Below are 21,193 nucleotides of genomic sequence, written 5' to 3'. Positions count from 1 at the left end.
CCCAGTCGCCCTGAAGCCTGAATAAACCACCTGGAAATCGTTATTGCCAGGGGTTTCCTAGACAGTGAGAAAGACAAGGCTAAAAATCAACGGGCTTTGAGGGGAAAAGCTGTCTTCTCTCAACAACGTGATGCTTTCTAATTTGGCCACATTCACATCCTCCTTGACATCGCAAGGAGCCTAACATGTAGATGTGAGATGACAAAAGTGGTGCACACGAAACAACCGTGAGCTGCACTGTCACAAAGACCTATGACTGAGTCAGGTTCCCGCTAACTGGGAGACCTTGGGAACGTGGCTCCTCAGGTGTAAAACTCTATCAGCTGTCTTTGGGTAGATCAAGTATTTAGCACATAGTAGGCACGCAGAAACTGTTCCCTTATATCACAATCAACTCCAGGGCTGCCTGAGGCCCCAGGGTCATAAAAAAAATATCTCTACTCTGAAGAGTAGAACACCACCCATTCAAATGGGATTTGCTAACAGGGAAAAAAATACTTTCTCCTGGAAGCAGCATGTTTCCTGAGAAACTTGTATTAGCCAGGGAGTAAACTTACACCAGCATCCTCCCCTAAAAAACAAGAACATTATTCACAATAGTTGAAAGGTGGAAACAACTCGAGTCCCTCAGTGGATGATGAATGGATAAACAAAATGTACCCTTACACACAACGGAGCTCTATGCAGCTTGAAAAGGAAGGGAATTGTGACTCCCACCACAACACGGAGGAACCTGGAGGACATTATGCTCAGTGAAACAAGCCAGTCACAAAAGGACAAATACATGTGTGAGTGCACTTATCTGACGCAGGTACCTCGAGTAATCAAGCTCATGGAGACAGAAGGTGGAAAGGTGGTTGCCAGGGGCTGGGGGTGGAGAGGGAGTGAGGAGTTAGTGTTTAATGGGTCCAGAGTTTCACTCTGGGATAATAAATTTCTGCAAACGGATAGTGGTTATAGTTATACAACATTGTGAGTATACTTAATGCCAATGAACTACACACTTAAAAACGGTTACAGTGGAAAATTGTATGTTGCATATATTTCACCACAATTTTAAAAAATAGAGGAGATACTCCATCCATCTACAAAGGCCTTGGAGCCTGCGTCCTGGGGTCTGGGGACACTGCGCCATTGCGCTCTCCCCTCCCAGCAGGAGCGGGTGCACCCCAAAGGCACTCACCAGGCCGCAGGTTCACCGTGACCTCCTGCGGCGTCATCTGGATGACATCGGACCCCGCGGGGCTGGAGCCCTTGCTGCTGAGAGGCTGGCTCCGCAGGACCTGGGTGCTGCTGACCGGGCTCTCGAACTCGCCGCCACAGCCGTTCCTGACCAGGTTGGCCCTCAGATCACAGCGGGAGGTGACCGACCGCAGGCTGCCGAAGTCCTGGAGGCACAGGGACAGGGAAAGAGGGTGGGAGGCAGTCAGTGCATCTCAGAACACCTCAGGCTGTGGACTCCTCAACATCCCTCGACCTTAAACCCTCCACATTCCACCTCCTAAAAAGGGACAAAACAATATTCTCCACCCCAAATGCCTCACCACGCAGCACAAGGACTGAGGGGCTAGACTGAAAGCACTTTGTCAAGTTGTAAACGCATAATAAAAATGTTTGGTTTCGTTGTTATTTTAATGGTCAAAATGCTCCCTTTAAAAATGTCCCTGTCTACATGATTAGCAGAAGAAAGTAACTGAGCTGCAAAAGCTGCAAAACTAAAAGTCTGTGAAAGATGCCATATAAGTGGCTGAGCAGTCATCACTCAATGAAGAATTAACTCTGCGTTGCTCCCTCATCCACCAAGCAGTCACAACTATTCCGGAGAGTAATGTGGTGACATACACTGTACCCCTGACTCCACAGTCTCCTCTTAGGAATTTATCACAAGAAAATTATCAAAAGGAATGCAAAACTTTGTAACAAGATATATACTGCATGTTCCTTAGAACAGCACAATCATACACTTGTAAGCCAAATCCCTAAATCCTAAAAAAAAAAATAAAAAAATAAAAAAGATATCACCTCAGTAGATGATATAGCCATTATACATAATTATGAAGACGAAGCAGAAATTTCTAAACATTTAGAGGAAAAAAATCAGAAAGTAGAATTGTATCTGCAGATTCAAAAGAAATATTTTAAATGAAGATGGATGAGGTATTAGGGAAGAGGGAATAAAATGTTATTTTTCTTTTTAATCTTTACTGTTGTTTAAACAATAAAGCTACACTGATAAGAAGAACCTGTCTTAAATTGGATTTAGGAGAAGGCTGGGCTTCAGGACGACCTACCCTAATTTGGTACACAAGGAGTTTGGGCCATTAACTTGAAAATGAAATTATATACTTTGTTATCAAGTATGATACCTTTAAGTATTGATCATTTTCCAGGAAGGGAGTTTTCAATGGCAAAGCAAACACTCAGTGCTGGATGGAGAAAACAAATCACCTTTCCAGCCAGCTAGACGCTAGCGCCGGACCGGAGTGCTGGCTGGAGGAGTCAGATGCTCTCTTCCTCCCCCTCCTCCTGCCCCCCTACCCAAAACACTTTGCCAAAAAGCCTCAAGCCTCCCCTGACCACAGAGGCACAAACACGCAGAAGGACCCCCCTTCATTGTGTCTAGTTTGCCCCAAGACTAGTCAGTGCCCATTAGGGCTTTGCAAGATTCAAGAGCAGGAAGTCAAGAAGACTTTGCAGTATTTTTAAATAAGTAAAAACAGATGTGTCGCTCTGGGCTCCTGTGATTTTGTTTGTTTGCTTATTTATAACTGAAACTCATTTTTAAAATTTTATTTTATGTGTTGAACCCATGACATGGCAGGAGATCTTGCCTGTCAATAACCTCTAGCAGGGCACTGTAGGCGGAAGAAGTGGCCCCACAGACATGTGGAGCAAGGTGGGAAAAGTGATTACTCCAGCTCAAAATAATTATTCTTGAAACTACAAGATTTCAAGGCCAGGGTTTCTAAACTGGGTTCCAAACGACCAAGGTTGGCTCTGATATAATAATTCTAATAAAGCAGTAAAAAAAAAACCAAAACACAGGGATGTGGGAAAGGAGAGTTAACTTCCTAAGGGCCCTACAGATATCAGTCTGCTGTCCTAAACTCTGAAGCAGAGGCTAAATTAGCTGTTGGGAGCTGAAAGGGCTCAGGGGCTCGCCTGCTCAGAGCTTACTTGGCTAGAGGATTTCTGAACTTCTTGCCGGCACACCAGGCCTTGCTGCCAGCTCCTCCAGTTCTGAACAGCTGGCTGTCCTCCACCCAGTTCTGATTGTCAAAGTGCACCTGTTTTGACCAGACCAGTGCATATCCCCACCACCAGGCTGTCAAGGATAGAATCTTTAGTCTCCCCAGAGCAGTGGGAACCCCCAGCACCCTACCCGATGGTTTGGAGCAGCTTGCATTCCGAAATAGACCAGGTCACAGAGCCAATCTGCTTCACCTAAATCAGCAGGCAGCTGCATGATTCCTCATCCACAGCATCAGCCATTTGCTTCCTCAAGATCATCCCCTAATGCCTGGATCCCTGCACCAGCAATGAACTTCATCCAAGCTTCCCAGTCATCCTGCTCAAAGGCTGTTTTTGATAGACGCTCCCAGTCCCTGAGGGAGGACTTCAGGGCCTCCTCCTGGTCAGGGAAGATGTACCCGCCAGGCTCATCAGGAGACTTCAAGTCCGGGTCATACTTCCCAGACCTGAAGAACTCAGAGGCAGCCAAACAGTGCCAGTGACAACCTTGTTGGCATAGCTGGCTTTCCTGACAGTACTCTGGGGCTTCTTTGCTCCCAAGGATGTTAGGGGCAAAGCCCTCTGCATTCCTCTCGTTGGTAGCAGCTTCCCCTTATTTCTCCTTAGTAACATTCTTCAAGGTTGTGGCAAACCTCCACTCCAATGCACGTGGCTTCCTTGACATCTGATGGATCAGCACGGAAGACCATGAACTCCTGTCACCTGGTTGCCAGCATGAGAACTACCACTGATCACATTAAAACTGCACCTTGCAGGATGACTTCAGAAGTGCCAACCACGTCAGCAAGGTGACAGCACAGGGAGCCCCCTTCTCCACAGCTCCAGCTTCACTGGCAGCAAGGAACAGCCTATGACAGCACTCATACCAAATTCAGACTTAGGCTCAGGGCCATCCTTCTCTATCCTGTTTGTCAACCTTCTTACTCCTCCGGGCAGCCCCAGTGGTTTCATTGACGTGCTCGACAGCCTGTGAGATACCTTTACCTACATACTGAGTCCTGTCATTGTCCCAGAGCTTTAGGGCCTCAAAGACACCAGCTGAGGCACCTCTGGGTATGGCAGGTCTGAAGAACCTTTTGAGAGTAAGGCAGCTACCTCGACATCTATCAAGGATCCCCTCAAGGGTTGAAGGTCTCTCATGAAGGAGTCTGAAAACAGCCATGACTGATTTCTGGTACGAGCTCTGGTTGCCCAAGGAAGGGACAGAGAGCGCTGCCGACCCAGCAGGGAGGGTTGACCCCACAAGCCCAAGAGCTTCTCCTCTATTCCCCTGGGTTCCTCTCTAGATATTTTAATTCTGAATAAGAACAGATACATATTTAAAGAGAGGAAACCAAAACCACAAAGACCAGGGGCATGTACTGTGGTGGTTATGACCTTCCAAGTACACAAACACTATAAATAAAGACAATGCCTCAAAACCTCCATTTCCAAGCTCCAAATTCAATGAATACAGACACTCCAAATGATAAACCTTTGGAGGAAAGGAAGACTTGTGATTAAGAAAATCCTCCTCACATGAGTGGCATCTTGAACTCTCATGTGCTAAGAGCCTTCAGCTCCCAGAGACCTGACACCTGAGCCTCTGACAGTGTCAGAATACAGCAAGTTCCAGGGGGAAGGGATCCTGGATGCATCCCTGGTACCAGCCCATCATGTCTACAGATGAGGAACCAGAGGCCCACATGCTTAGGTCCATGCATATGTTCACCTGAGAAGTTTAAGTTCCTCTGGCCTCAGCTTTCTGGACCCAAGTTCAATGTTCTTTGCCTCATCTGCTTACCTTCTCACCCAGGGTCATCGCTGAATCTCACCACAGGAAACTAACTTGGCCCAGACTCCAACCCACTGAATTTCGTTACTTCCTTGCTGCCTTAGATGCTGAGCTCTTCCTGCCACCTATCAAACTTGGAGGATAAACATCCACCTGATGCAGAAAAACAGGTATGAGATTTCATCTCAACATGGAAAAATGGAAACTCGTTTCACGGTGGGCTTCTCATGGGGCAGCTCAAATGTTCACAGGTGCTCACAGCGCTCTACGCTGGAAGAGAGTTCATGATGGAGGCGTCTGTCCATGGTCTCCAGAAACACTGTCATCAACGGACTCACAAAGGGTAACTGCACTGCAGGCAAATTATCAAGAGAAGCAACAGAACAGGAACTTGAAACATCTTTCATAGCTTTTACTAAGTGGTAATAAAATAAGAAAGAAAAGAGAAGCCTTCCAAATTTTGATGACTCTTTCTTACAACACTAGCATTTGGAGTTGTTACAACCTGGCCCTCTCTGCTCCCTCAGTCACCTATTACAGAGAGGATATAATGGGGTCTACTGTTTGCTGTAACAACGTAACACTTAACTCCCCTACATTTTTGTCAATCAGACCTCCCTCTTGCAGCCAAGGCCAGCGCTCGGCGGGCTCTCAGCTGTCCGGCACCGCGGCCAGTGCGCTCAGGCTTGTCGTCTGCACCACACCAGTCATCACGTCCTCCATGTGCCACGCTGCCCGCTGTGGAAGGCCAAAACTCAAAAAAGATGTGGGTGGTATTTGGGAGAAAGGATGGGGTTTTGTTTGTTTCTGAAACAGCAGGGTGGAAGAGTTGAGAAACTGCAGGCCTTGGGGAAAGAGGAATGAACCCAAGCAGGAAAGGGAGCAGCGGCTGATCCCTGGACTGAAGGAGCAGAGAAGTGGGCAGGGGCAGGGAGCTGGCTGCCCTGTGAGGCTACAGCCCTGACTCAGCAGAGCCCTTGGGGATTCGGGGGTGTGGGGAGAGGGGAGAAGGTAAGTGATGACAAACTGAAATCTGTGCACCATCAACACCACCACATGTGCTGCCTGCCCGGGGGATAGAGAAATCCCTGTCAGCTTCCACTTGGCTCCCTTAATGCACTGGACAAATAAATGCTTACGAAGCACCAGCAACAGGCCGAGATGTTTCATCTCATGACCACAAAGAGAAGTTCTCTCAGAGATCCGTGTTTCATTGTGAGCTGGAGTGGATGCTCATGGTTTTACTTTCTGCCCAGCTCAAAGGAGAATGTACATAATGTGTCCTCCACTTTCCCTGCCACCATAATTCCCCAGAAGGTCCAGTCAGGTTGGTCTTGCTTCCCAGCCTCTGATCTGTTCCCTTCCTCCTGTTCCTGCTTCCAGCCCTCCCATTCCTGCCTCCAGCCCTCTCGATCCCTTCATTCCTTTCCCATGTCCACTCCGAGGCAAAGACCCTCCACCGCAGCCCAGGCTCCCCTAGTCTCCCATGCCACATCCTACATCCACGATCCAAGTGCCACAGGCCTCCTGTTCTCATCCCTGCGGGACTCCAGCTTCCACAGGGCAGCCTTGCCTGCCTGGTCCTTCTGGTTTCATAGAAGCCTGGACTGCCCAAGGCCAGATCACCTCAAGGTGTCCCCCTTTCACACCAACAGGCTTCCCTCTCCCCCAGCCCTGAGAGCAATCGCCCTGCCTGCCTGTCTCCTCTGGCTCCAGGCTCCCAGCTCTCACAACCCTGCTTTCTGTCCTGGGGGAACACCGGTCCCTCAGCCCCACCCACTCCTCCCAAAACACTGTCCTGCATCACACCCGCTGCCCTCCTGGCCTATAGCACGAAGCCCCTGCCCCCTTCCCCCTGGGCACACAGCTAAATGAAGTCTCCCAGCTCCTGCTGCACTTAGGCACAGTGAAGAGCCAGTTTCAGAGAGAAAATGTAAGTGGAAATAACGCGGGCTGCCCCCAGGCTTTGCCATACAAGCATCCACACATTCTCCCCACACACACCTCTTCACAGCTCGCTGGGCTGTGAAACCTACTCTCTCAGAGCAGAGTCAAACTTCTACTTTAAAAAGGGAGGGGCAAAATAGATACCAACCCATCGGAGCTTGTCATCCGTTTTATGCTGTGTGGTACAAACAGGACCGGGAGTGTTCAAGCCGGCCCGGAACAGCACAGGGCCATGACCAAGGACGAGGGACAGGGGCTGAGCTGTGTGGTGCAGACAGGCAGCCCTCACCCCACACACCCTCGATTCGGGGTAGGGGAGAGTCTGGCAACTCTGGTCTTGGAGCCAGAGGGTCAGGTCTGAAGCCAAGGAAACCAGTTAGGAAATGAGGACAGGTGAGCCAGGTTAACAGGCCATGCAGCAGGACAAGGTAGACAGAACCACCGTGAAGTGCTGTGCAGGGGGTGGTGAGGGCACCGGCGGACTCAAACTCCACCCCATGGGAGCACACGGTAACAGGAGGGGGACTGGAGAGAGGAGGTGGAACTGGGTCACGAGTGGTGTTTAATTCAGAGTAAGGAGTTCCCACCCCTACCTTAAGTAAATAAGGTAGCCATTGTGGGATCTGGAACAGGGGAGCCCCAGTGGAATGTGTTCTGGGGTTAATCCGGGGTGGTATGCAGCCACAGGGTGGGCAGGCGGATCAGAATCCCCAAGAACACACTGGTTAGGGACTCGGCCCTCCCTGGCTGTCCACTCAGTACCAGCCCTCTGTGCACACACGTCATGTGCTCTTGGCACAGACCTTACTTCTCTGACGGTGTCCCAGGAAGTATGGTTAAGGCACTCAGCCACACTCACCCTGTCCTGCTAGGGGTAGAGGCTGATCAAAACCATTCCTGAACTCCCCTAACCCAGCTCCCTGGAACACACTCAGGCCCTGGGGGCAGCTCACTCCAAAGAGGATGTGAAGCCTCATTCCCAAGCAGGCAGCACAGGAGGTCCTACAGCCGAGACTGAGGCTCTTCCTAAGCACAGGGGGAGCCCAGCGGGTAGCAGGGCGGCCCAGCTGTGGGCCAGGACAGTGGTCAGCTCCTTGGGATGAGGTCAGTCACCACCAGTATCAGGCCGTCAGACCTGTGAAGTGCCAGCACAGGAAAGGAAGGAACCTCAAGTGGACAGTTCAGACGGCTTCCAGCTCCCCTGCCCACATTTCACTAGAAAATACCTACCGATGACAAGGTTCAGGAGGCCTGGCTAATCAGCAGCCCCAAGCATAAGCCCTCTCATGAACTGACCTCATTTTGTGCCTCCAGTAATGCCAGAGGGTGGGGACTGCCACCTTCATTTGACCTATCAAGAAACTGGGAGTAAGTCATGGTAAAACTGAGACAAACTTTGGTTGTCTAACTCCATGTCTTTTCAGCAGACCTCTCCTTATCAAATAGGAATTCATGCCAGATTCTTGGCTAGATCTGAAGATGAATAAGACATAGTTTAGACTCTAAAGAAGATAATGTTTTAATTGGTAACAAGCATGAAAACAAATGCACAGAATAAGAAGTTACAGGTGCTATGGAGGAGGACAGACTATGGGGAGACAGAGAGGTGGTCATGGTGTGTACATGCAGACACGTAATGAACAGCCACCCAATAAAGGCCTTCCATCAATATTACTAAGCAACAACTATCTGCCAGGCATCATTCTGAGTGTGGGGGTGTCCAGCAGTGAAGAAAACAGATAAAACCCCTGCCCTGACCTTCTGGTGAAAGGGGCTTACATTCTCATTTGAGATGGATGGATAGATGGACGGACGGATAGGTGGTTGGGCAGACAGACAGATGTGTGGGGGGGGAACCACAAGAGTCTTCATAGAGTACATGAGTCTTGAACTGATTCTTGAAAACTGGAAGACAAGGTGTTGGTCAGGGGAAGGAGGGGGAAGGCCCCCAGAAGAAGCAGCATTACAGGGAAAACCACAAGGGTGCTCATCAGTCAGGGCTCTCTGGGGACCTTCAGGTCATTCCCTGGGGCTGAAGCGCTGGAGGCAAGCAAAGGATGAAGGTGGGGAGGCAGGGGCCATGGAACCTGGATTTGTCACACAGGACAGGAAGGAACCACTGGCAGGTTTAGAGAAAGTTCATAACAAAGACTACAATTAAGCACAAATACAACCAAGAGTTCATGTATTGGGAAGAATTCTCTCTCAAAGCGGCTTGGTTAGGAATCTCACTCTCTACTAGAAAACATTCTAGAACAGTCACATGTAACAGGCAGTGCAGCCTAGAGGAGAGGGCCTGTGATCAGAAGTCCCAGAAGCCAGACTCAAATCCTAGCCTTGGAACACAGTGTGGCCTTGAAACAATCACTTAATCTCTCTGAGACTCAGACTTCCATCAATAAAACAGGTGTATTACCACCCACCACACAGAGCTGTTGTGAGGATTAGAGACAAGATGTACAAAGAGTGTGGCATCAAGTAGGAGTCCCCACAGGATCATTTTTAGCCACCACAGGCAGAAGGAACCCCTAGACCTCTGGGGCAGCATCACGGCGAAGAGGCCCGGCCCGCCAGGAGCCATCCCTTGGGCCTCCTGCACAGCACACACACTGTAAGCAGCGGCTGAGCCAATCCAGAACAGCAAGTCCTGGGTTCTTTCAAAAATAACCTTAATGATGCACCAGTGCAAAGAGGGTTTGTGCCCCCATGGTTCTAACAACAGTTTAGAAAAGTGACCCAGAAATTTTCCCCAAGACGAGAGCTTTAGAAGTTACCATGTCCCGACTAGCCTGCCACGCACTGCTGATCGTACTGCTTTATGACAGCAATATGCCTGTCACCACCCCAAACTTACAGCCCCTCCTATAGGACTTGATGAAACAGCAGCCAATCTTTTCAAATAAAATCATTTCATAAAGGCCAATTTCTAACATTCGTCCTCAGATAAGCCACTCTAAGATGACTGGTGTCTACCAACGGCCACCCACCCAGGCATGTTTTAAATTGTTACACGACAGAGTCACTTCACAAGCTCAGGTCTTTTACCAAATAGCAGAAAACTATACAAGAGTCGTAACTGGTTCCCCTACAAAAGGGAAGGAAGGCCTTGCTTCCCTAAAACAGGACTGAAACATTCAGCACTACCTGAGACCCAATTCATGTTATAAAAAAGCAGCTTTTCTTTCACCACTGTCCTGGCAGGAAGAGGTAGTCTGCAGCATCTGAACACACTTCCTCTGCACAGTCAACGTGTGTGTGCTCGTGCAGCCCACCCACCCTCGCCCACATACCTCTTTGGAGCACCAGGCACATTTTGGGTGGATTAGCAGACATTCTTCACACGAGGTGGCACTTCCACTAGTGCATATGTTCAGACCTTCAAAAAAAGATAAAGACGCACCAATTAGTTTCTGGCCATAAACCCTACTGATGAGGCTTTTGAGTGGGGTGGGAGGAGGAGTCACTTCCTTTTGTGACAGGGGGCCTCCTTGAGGCTGAAGGGTGCAGCCCCTGTGCTAACTGCAGTTTCTCACTGACGGTTTCTGAAGCCCCCATCAACCGTGCACCCTTGTGTTAGCAGCTCCCGTTTCTTCTGCTGCGCCCACTTGGATTTCCACTGCCTTCTCCTGTAACACAGCAGGCCCTCCCTCACTGAGGGGGCACAAGGCCCTGTATACTTAGTCCAGCTGAAAAGACAAAAATACAAAGGACAAAAAAAAGAAAGAAAAAAGAACAGATAGGTCTTCAGACATCAGAAAAACCTAAATCGGGTCCTGTCGTCCCAAATCCACAGTGTACCGAAAGAAGCCAGTACAGCCCACAGAGAAGAATGTACGCCGGGAAGACAATGCTAGATTAAGATAATGGAAATCCATTAACTCAATACATGTATTAGTAGGGGGGAGGGTATAGCTTAATGGTAGAGTGCAGGCCAAGCATGCACTAGGTCCTGGGTTCAATCCCCAGCACCTCCACTAGAAAAATAAACAAATAAACAAATCCCCCCCCCAATTTCTTTTTTAATTTTTTTAAATTACGAAAATAAATAAATAAATAAATAAATAAAAATAAAAAAGGGGGGAGGATACAGCTCAAGTGGTAAAGCGCATGCTTAGCATGCACAAGGTCCTGGGTTCAATCCCCAGTACCTCTTCATAAAGTAAGTAAATAAATCTAACCACCTCCCCACCACAAAAAAATTAAAAAACAAACAAACAAACAATACATGTATTAGTAGGTCAAGTAAGAAACGATATATCACCTCAGGAGGTGATACAAAGGCATCTGATCAAATTCAAAACCCATCCCTGATTTTTAAAAAAATCAGAAACTTAAGAGTAGAGGAAAACTTCTTTTTATAAAAGTCACTTATTTCAAACCCAGGCCAGCCCTCCCACCCCCGTCCTTGTCCCATTAATGTGGGGAGGGGTCTCTGGAGGCAGGCACAACTGTGGTATTGAGGTTAAATCCATTGTCCCCGACTCCTCTCCCTCCCCCACCCCTCTACCCAACCCCATTTCCTCCTCCAAATCCCACCCCGCAACTGCACAGGCATCTTTGGTGAAATTTATCAGCCTTTTCTTTTCTTTCCTCTCTCAAACATCCAGGATAGATTTCTTTTGAACAAGAGCAGAACTAGTTGGTTTTCCTTGAATAGAAATAACTTTATTTGGTCCTCACAGCCCTAAAAGACCCACTGGTCTCTTCTGATCGTTGCCTAGGGGCACACTGAATAAATGGGAAAAAACAGAAAACCCAGGGCCACCAGCCCTAGAAGAAGGGCTTAGACCACAAAGGGGAAAAAAAAGAGTCAAGGAGATTAACAAGGGAGAGTGGAGAAAACACAGGGACGTGGAGACTGTTCCCTAGCTCTGCTAAACACCATAACAACACTGGTTGTGAGACATCTTAAACCTGTAATATTTCCCTCACTTGCTAATTTGAACTCCCTGCTTCTTCTCTGTCACTGGCAGTAAAAACCCACAGAAATCGAGTGACACGGAGCTGCACTGTGTCATTCTGAGAGGCACTAGCAGGAACAAATACCATTTGGGATAAGAATGGCAGCTGGGATAGACGGGTGAGAAATTGGCAAGACCTGAGGTGCTGGGAAGAAAGGAAAGGCAGCTCTGGGGACCCATGGGGGTGAGAAAGATGGTTTTCCCCACCAGAGACCCCACCTGGAACCCTGGGCCCCTCACCCCCACCAGTGGTCGCCCTGTTGGGACTCCTGCCTTACACCCCCAGAGCTGGGGGACCCCAATCTCACTGCCAGGCCTGCAGCAGGACCTCCAGGGTGCAACGCTGGACTCAGAAGCCATTTTCCAGGAGGAACAAGCTGGGACCAACCACGGTGCATGCCTCCTTTCAGCAGGAAGAGCCCTTCCTGGGGCCAAACACTGACCAAGAAGGTCTTACAATCCAGCCCACCGGGAAGTTGAGCCTGCCTGCCTCCTGCTTGTATCAACAAACTCCTTGCTCATTTTAATATGAATCCATTCACTTGGTGACTTTCAAATAGGCACTTGAGACTTTTAAAAAAACAATGAGTGCAAGAAAAGAGTCAAGATGCCAGATCCATTTTTTGGTCAAATATCCTTAGTGGTCAGAAACCACTACCTGGAGGGTGGGGATCAAATCTAGAATGAAAATGACTCTCCTGCTCTCCTCAACCTTATCAGAGAGAAGTGCAGGCCCTGTGGCATGTCATTTGCTTTGATGTATAAAACTATTTCCATGAAATTTTGGAATTGCTGAACCTTGGAGCTGGAAGTGCTTTAGGATGAGCTAATCAAGTCACCTCATTTTATAGATGAAAACGTGAGAAAACAAGAGTGACCCAAAACAAGGAGCTCAGCCTACAAGTGAGTTCAGAAGGAGCAGTGGCCAGTCAGTGCCTGTCTGGAGTACCTGCCTGGGGGTCCCTGCCCCACCCTAGACTCAGGGCCATGTGACCAGCAAGCTCCGGGGTCCTCTGGAGGAGATGTCCAACAGACCCTAGTCAGGAAGGAATCTGAGGTTGGATGTCTCATGTATGTCTCTGTCCCAGCCCACATAAAGTCACCAACACCACTTTCTAATTACCAGGGCCTCATCACTGAGCCCTGGGACCTTGGGCCGGGGTCTCCGGCTCACAGCACTAAGGGCTCCTCCATTCTGACCCACATCAGACTGGGCTCTGGTCTTCCTCTGTGTCAGCTTAAAAGACCTTGGACATAATCCTGAACAGCCTCCAAGGATGTGGCAGGCATCTGGCATGAAAACCTATTAAACAACTGCAAAATATCTGTCACACTGCATTCTTAATTGTTTCTGTAACTATTACATATTCACAAGCAATAGTAAAGGAGTTTCACTGTACTCAAGATAATTCCTCTAAAATTAGGTTGCTGTTGGGACAAATTCAAATTCAAGAAACCCTGCTCTAAGCATGTCCTAAACGCCAAGCACTGGGCCAGGGGACGCTGGAGATACAGAGAGGATTGACCCAGGCCTTGCTCCCTGGGAGCACATGGTCGGCGGGTACCAGGCAGCAGCCAGGCACTCCGGAACCAAGAGCACAGGCCGCACAGGCCGCACTGACCGGTGCCCCCGTGCCAGTGTTACTTCCTTTGGCATCTCTCCTCTCTCCCCCTATTAACACTTCAGAGAGGCTGGATTTGGCTGGATGAGTCACTCGGCACCAATAGCATTTTGAAAGGAAGGAAGCAATGAACAGAAAAGCTAAACAGCCGGAGTTCACAAATGTCAGAGTATTGTGTCTAGGTCATGGAAATAGGCGCGAGCAGCCCAGCCGGTGGCCACAACTTTTCTTGGTTGCTGTTTGCACCATGACTATTCCCAGCTCGACGTCAGTGGCCTGCAGCCCTTAATGTCTCTGAAGCCAGGGGTTTACTGCAAACCATCATCTGAAAATATGGTCTCCTTCCGAAACTCATTGACTCATCCCTCCCTTTATCAGTCATAGTCAGGCAGCCTCCACGTCCGGCCGATCCTTCCTGCAAGACATATGAAATGTTTCTCCTAATCCAACCTTTCCTGCCTGCCACCTCCAGCCCTACACAGCCCGAGCCAGGCTCTCGGCAGATTTCTGCAGTAGCCTCCCCTCCCGCTGGCCTCCCTCTACTCAGCTTCTCCCCACTTCTGTCATCCCATGTGGCCAAGGTCACACAGCACCGACTGACACACACCTTCAACTGCTGGAATTTTCTGATCCAAAACATGCAATGGGATGACAGAGGCGAGTACCAAGCAGGAACAGCCCCGCTGGCAGGGGGAGAGGAGACACGGCACTCCTCAGTCAGGATAGTGGGAAACGCTTAATGAGTATATAGGATATGCACCCACCCTAGAAAGTACACGAACAAGAACAGACCACGATACTTGGAACAATTAATGTCTGTGCGTCCACCTTCATACGAGTGAGAAGCCAGGCAAGGGAAACAGAATCCTGAATCATATTTTAGTCACTGTTTTCACAACAGAAAATAAAAACATTTCATTATTCTTGTTTGGAGAAACAAGGTGGTAGTGCTTCTCCCCATGCCCTGAACCCTGAACCACATCCCGCACATGTGTCACACAACAAAGTATTTCCACTACTGAATCTAGCAATTAAATAGTCATCGGTCTAAAGATGTTACCATGAAGTGTAAACACGAGCTCTTGGAAGGATCTGTCTCAGTTCCAATCTTAGACTGCCTTTCTGAACACCAGACATCAGCAGATCACCCGACAATGCCAGCTTTACAGATATGACTTGTTTTTTTTAAACACCAATTCATCCATTAGAATACTATGCAGCTTTAAAAAAGAATGTGCACGTTCCCTATTCCCCATGTACGAAAGAAATGAAGCTCACCCTGACAGATTTACCACTGAGTTAACATAAAAGGCATGATGCAGAACAGTGTGTTTAGTGCTGCCTTTCAATAAAAACAGGGGAGGGAAATTTATAACGTGTACAGAAAATACTCCAGATACATAAGAACCTGACAGGCATGATCCGAGCAGGGAAGGGGGTCAGGGCAAACATCCTGGACTGATGGGCAAAAAGAACAGAAGAGAAGAGAAATCTCTCATCCTACATTTGTTATGCTTAAAAAAACTAGGTGAATAGATTACCTATTTTTAAAAGGCAACTGATTACCTCTACGGTCTTCCTCCAAAAATCCATAACTCCAATCTAATCACAAGGAAAAACATCAGACAAATTCCAGTAGAGGGTCAGTCTACAAAATATCTCCTCAAAACATCAAAAGCAAAAAAGACTGAAACACTGTCACAGCCAAGAGGAGCCTACAGAGGCAGGACAGCTCAACGTAACGTGGTATCCTGTACAGGATCCTAAGACAGAAAAGGGACATCAGGGAAGAACTAAAGAAATCTGCAGAAAGCATGGACTTTAGTTTATAATAACATGTTGATGTGGTTCAGTAATTGTAACAAAATACCGTAAGAATATAAGATGTAAGTAATACGCAAAACTGGAAGTGGGCGTATGGGAACTCTCTGTACTCTCTTCTCAAATTTTCTGTAAATCTAGAACAGTTTTACCTGTTTAAAAAGTTGAGGGTTTTCTTTTAAAGGTCATTGAAACCATGGTGGGGGTGAGAAATCAACTGAGTACCAATCATCAGTCTGTATCAGGGACCAGAAGGTAAACGAGACCGGGGCAATTCACCATGCAGCGGGTGAGGCAGATCCCTCCCAGCCCCCTGTCTCTCTAACAGACAGAAGATGCTATGAGAACAAGGGAAGGAAAGGCCAATTCTGCTCCATCTGAGGGATGCAGACAAGACTTCACAGAGGACAGGACATCTGGGCTGGAGTCATGGGATGAGGGGATATCCTGGCACGACAGATTCAAGGACTTGTTCTGTCACTTACTGGTGACATGACCTTGGGCAAGTAACTTAACCTTTCCTGGCCTCAGCATCCTCATGCAAACATTTCAGGGGGGTAGACTAAATGGCCTCTATCAGAGATTCCAGCTCAAAAAAAAATCTCAACACATTCAAAAGGATTCTCTCCCCAGCCCGACCCAGAATGTTTCTTCCTCATAAGCTACATGCACAGTCACTGACCTCAAAGCTAGTTGGAGAAGGTGGCAAGGAGGTGGGTGGGACACTCCCCTTCCAATACACACACACACACACACACAAAGACCCACAACCAAGACTTGTGTTCATCCATTCATTCAGCAACTATGAGTCAGGCACTGTTCTAGGCACAGAGGATACAGTGATAAATAAAAACAACAAAACTCCCTGCCTTCAGGGAGCTTACATCCTGGTTGTGGGGGTGGAATCCTCGTAGGGGGAGATGGACAGTAAACCAGATGATGGTACATTAGATGGTGATAAATGCTAAGAAAGGAGAGGAGGTAGGAAGAACATAGGCCGGGAGGCTGCAGCGTGGGCGGGGAGAGAAAAGACTGCAGGGTGGAGGAAGCTCTCCATGCAGAGACCTGGAGCAGGAGAGTGGAGGGCTGCAGCCAGAGCTGGAAGAACAGTGAGGCCAGCGGTGCCGGTGCTGGAGTGAAGTGGGCAAGGGGAAGTGGTGAGAAAGTCAGGGGGCAGTGGGATTTCATGGAGAGCCTAGCAGGGCACAGTCAGGACTTCTGGAAGCCACTGGAGGGTTTCAAGCAGATTGACAGCCTCTAACTTGAGTTTTAACAGATCACTCTGAGTGAGAGTTGAGACCCTACAAGGGACAAGCAACCACCTCTGAAAATCTCTCATGCGGTAGGGGAGGGACTCCAGTACAGAGCGCGGGCCACGCCACAGCCCCCTCCAAGCGCGGGCCATAGGGGAGGTGTCAGGGCCTGCCTGGGAGCAAACTTGGCACCACGTGGCCCTGGAATCAAGCTCTGCCTTCAGTAGAAACAAGAAGAGGCCTCACAAACAGGCCTGTGAAGAGTTCCTTTACGTTTACAAAGGCCATTAATCCCATTCCAACTAGAAAGAAAACAAAGCCCTCCTACCTCCCCCCTCAACAAATAAAGTAAAAAAAAATTTTTTTAACTTCAAAAAAAGGAAACAAAGCCCTCAGCCACAGCCAGTGGAAAACACCTGCGAAGAGCCCCCCCACCCCGCAATTAACCAGGCTGCACACCACACGTGAAAGGGGCACTCGCTGTCCATGACGTTCTGTGTCATCATCGCACATTACTGATGTCGTTAGAACTTCTCAGAACACTTCCCTGAGCTGGCTGAAGTAGCAGTTACCAGGGTAGGAAGGCACAAAGGGCCTTTGCCAACCACTCAGATACTTTAATTCTTCGTTGCCTCAGTAGCTAAATAAGCATGGAGAACAAGCAGGAGAGGAATACTAATTAGAGCTAATTAGACCCTGCCCTCTTCTGCCTCAATCCCCTTTATTAAAAGCCCCCCTAATTCAAGGATGGTGGCGCTAAAGTGTAAACACCTCGGGTAAACAGCTGCCGACACACCAAGCCCCTGTTTGCGTTTCATTGTCCCGTCCTTTCTAAACCTTTGCCTGGTTACCTGAGGAGAGCTGCAAAGCCAAGGCCACTTTCCAGCAGCCCCCTCACAGACCGAAAACGTGGCGGCGGGAAGTGCTGCCAACAGAAGTCCAGTAAATAGGATAAAGGGTTCTCTTAGGATTTAGAGCATTGTAACGTGCAGGGCATTTGCTAGGAGAACATTTGAATTTTTTCTTTTTAATAAACTATGATAGCAAACATGACTCCAGTCCTGCAGCCAAATCAATGCCACATTCCTCCCTCCTACTGTGTAGAGACAAACGGCCTCACCCCAGAGAAACCCTTCGCTGGTTTCCTGGGAATACCATGCCCTTGGGTCCTGTCTAGAGGCCCTTGGCCAGGGGATAATAAGGAAAGCAGGAGATAACGCTGGGATGGGGGGGGGTGGCAGGGGCAATCAGCCTGCCAGGGACTTGTTTGAAGTGAGTCCCCTTAAATTAAGTCTATTTCCTGCTGGATTAAGCATACAGATGAAAGTGTGGTGTAAGCAACAGATGAGTGACTTGGCCACTGATCTAGGGACCCCCAGGCAGGCATGACCCTGCAGATCACCTTTTCCTTTTACTGGGTAATGAAGAGTTTTCTTTCAAATCATGTTCCTAGTAGCAAGACACACAAACTCTGGATAAAGTACCTCAGTGCATCATGGAAAAAAAGAAGAAAAGGGAAGGAAAAGAAAAACTGTTTCAAACTATGCTTGCAGTTTGCTCAGCTACATAGGGAAACTAGGAAAAATTACACAGATGTGTGTCACCCCTTCTAACCTTAAGACGCTCCAGGGCACTAAGAGGGAAGTGGCCAGGACTGGAGGCCAGAGATGGGTTTGCTCTACCACTGCTCTGCTCATCCATGGAGGGCTGGCTAAGCTCTAAAGCAATGGCAGGAGAAAAGAGAGCATCACAGGAGTCAGAAATAAACCACTGCGGCTCAATGCTTTTTTTCCCTCCCTAAGCTGCTTCAGGTCAGACAGAGGATACTGGACCAAAAACCTATGGGGTTGATGGACAAGGAGGATGGGCAAATCATCCTTTTGGGCCCACCTGAAAAATGGAGATCGTTGTGAGGATGCATGTGAGCTCTGAAAAACAGAAATCACAATGTAAGTGGAAAATGATGTATTGAAAGAATTACTTGCAACTGGAAGTATTTAAGTTTTTATTAGAATCACAGAACATCAAGCTGTAAGGGAACTAAGAAGTCACCTCCTTCAGCAGCTCCCAAATTTTTGGATTTCGCACATCATTAAAATTTAAAAAGAAAAAACACAGAAAAAGAGGTGAAATTTACATAGGACTGCCCGATTTTTTAATGTTGCCCAAAATGAAAATCTACCCTCTATTATCACTACAAATTATTAAAAGTTTTCCTACCAAAAAATAAAAAAAAGACATAATTTCAAATTAAAGGATAGTCTTGTGAAGCAGGGGACTGTTGGCAATGTCACACACTTCTTTGTGTGACACAGGCTACACCTTTCTCTTTGTATTTCCCTGGGGACCCATGAAAACATCAGCGATGGGCACTGGTTGCCAGATGGGTGTTTGGAAACCTCTGATCTACTCCAAGCTCTGGAGTGATAAAAGAAGTCTTGCTACAGTAATAAGTTTGAATTAGTGCTTGAAGGCAGTTTTTGTTTGCCCAGACTTCTCTCAGACGGAAACCTCCACTGCCTTCATGCAAATGAGACACAGTAAGGGGACACTCCTTCCCTCTGTCGGCAGCCAGACTCTTGGTTCACAAGAGCAATCAAGTATCTCGGGCTTGAAAGTGAATGGAGCAAGCACTCCAACACAACTGTCCCCTACGGGAAAGGAGAAAGTTTGGAGCCTCCTGCTTTTGGGGGGCAGGGTGGGGGTGGCTCATGTGCCTGGCAGCCCTAACGCCCAACAGAACATCCTCTCTCTGGGGCCTCCCAACTGCCACAACTAGCCCTCTCCTAATGCCAAAAACTTAAAGCAGGTAAGCGAGGGCTCCTCACACAGCCGGCAGCCCCAAGGCAGTGTCGCGCGAGTGCAGTCGCGTGATCCCTGCCCTTTGCTCCAGAATCGTCCAGAGTTAAGAGGAGTGTGCGGGACGGAGCGTTTGTAAACCGCAGGATAAAACCAGGCAGAAAGGAATCAGATCCGGATGTCCCAGGTGGGGCTGTGGTTTGGGATGCGGGTCTCCCCTCGATTTTGCGGGGCTCGGGAGAGGAAGCTGGAAGAAGGCAGCTGGCCTCAGCGCGGTCAAATTCTAGGATTAGCCACTGGGCCCTGAGCACCCATACTCCCAGGAGACAAGCCCTGAGGAGTAGCGGTGACCCCCCCACTTTGGCTCCAGCGAAGATTCCGTGTCACGCGCTTCCAGCGGCCCTTCGCCTCCCCGAGGCCAGGGCACCGGCTGCATCACTCAGCGCCTGCCAGCAGCTCGACAGCCCCAGGCCGGCCACAAGGGCCGCTTTGTGCCGGGGAATGCAGAGACCCGTCCCCAACGCGGGGCTGGCGGCGGCCCTCCCCGCGCACAGGGCGCGGGTGCTCGCGGGCTGGGTCAGCAGACGGGCAGGGCTGTTTACACAGGAAGGCTCCTCCTCGCCCGGGAGGGGACCGGAGGCAGACGACAGTCGGGCGGGAATGCGCGGGCCGCGCGCGGAGTGGCGCACGCAGTTCGGAAGCCTCAGAAGCCTTACCCGCAGCTCCCCGCGGCTCGCCCACCTGGGAGTCCCCGGGGGACGCCTTCCACCTTCAGATAGCATCCCCTGCCCCAGCCCCTCCCAGATGCCTGCGGGCCGCTGGGTGCTCCACAAAGTTTCTTTCCGCACGGCGGGTGGCGCGGCTTACCTGAGAGCCGGGACACGAGCGCGCAGAGCCCGAGGAGGCAGGCGTACAGGGGCGCGGGGGCCCGCGGCATGGTGGGGCGCCCGGCTCAGCGGCGGCGCGAGCGGCGGACGGCGCGGGGGCGGAGGGCCGGGGACCGCGGCCGGGCGGGAGGCGGGGGCAGCTGCGCTGGCCCGCGCCCCGCCGCCACCATCCCTCCCGCAGCGCTCGCCGCCGAGTCCCCGGGCCGCCGCCGCGCCGACTCGCCGGCCAGGACGCTCGGGGTGTCGCCGCTAGGGACAGCCCCGGCGGGCGGCCCCGGGCAGAGCGGACGGCTGGCTTCTGAGCAGCGGCCGCGACTTCGGCTCCGGGACGCGGTCCGCGCTGAGGCTCCCCAACGCGCCGCCACACTCTGCCAGTCGCCTCCGCCCCTTCCCTTCCTCCCTCCGGCCCGCCAGGCTCTACTTTCCTCCTCTCCTTACTCCTCCCCTTCTTTCCCCTTCCCGGCCCCCGCCCGGCTGCCACACGGTCAGTTTACGGCGAGGCGGGGCGGGGCGATCTCCGCCCCGCGCGGCGGCGGGCCCGGGACCGGAGGCCGAGGGCGCCCAGGTGGAAGTCGCTTCCGGCGCACCTGGGGGCGGGGACGGTGATCAGAATCTCGGGGTAGGGTCTGGCCGGGCTTTCCTAGCAGCTGGGCCATACTGGAAGGGGGCGGGGCACGCTCCACAGGCGAGACGAGCTTACTTGGGGTTTCTAGACTTCAGGAGTGGGGGTCGGGGAGGGGGAATCATGCAGTGGGCATCTCGTCCTCCTAAAGCCGCGCTCGCCCAAGGGGTGGAGGCCCCTCTCATGTCACTGCGAGGCGACGCGCTCCGTGGGGAAGAGAGGGCAGTGGGGCGTGGAGGCACACAGAAAACCCAC

General features: G+C 50.1%; 1 protein-coding gene across 2 annotated transcripts in view; it reads right to left on the bottom strand.

The window, feature by feature from the left end:
- Positions 1–20,812, bottom strand: part of ITGB5 (integrin subunit beta 5) — a 105,157-nt gene extending 84,345 nt beyond the window's left edge. The window contains exons 1-3 of one of the 2 annotated variants that reach the window (XM_072963927.1): positions 20,297–20,812; positions 10,264–10,349; positions 1,184–1,388 (exon numbers count right to left, since the gene is read on the bottom strand). In XM_072963927.1, coding sequence (XP_072820028.1) covers positions 1,184–1,388; positions 10,264–10,349; positions 20,297–20,366 — 361 coding nt within the window. In that variant the 5' untranslated portion in view covers positions 20,367–20,812. The remainder of the gene's footprint in view (positions 1–1,183; positions 1,389–10,263; positions 10,350–20,296) is intronic. The other variant, XM_072963924.1, reaches the window with a different exon arrangement.
- Positions 20,813–21,193: the final 381 nt, after the last annotated feature.

The sequence above is a fragment of the Vicugna pacos genome, chromosome 1, assembly GCF_048564905.1.
Source record: "Vicugna pacos chromosome 1, VicPac4, whole genome shotgun sequence".
NCBI lineage: Eukaryota > Metazoa > Chordata > Mammalia > Artiodactyla > Camelidae > Vicugna > Vicugna pacos.
The sequence above is the reverse complement of the archived record's forward strand: the minus strand, read 5'-3'. Positions and strand labels throughout refer to the sequence as shown.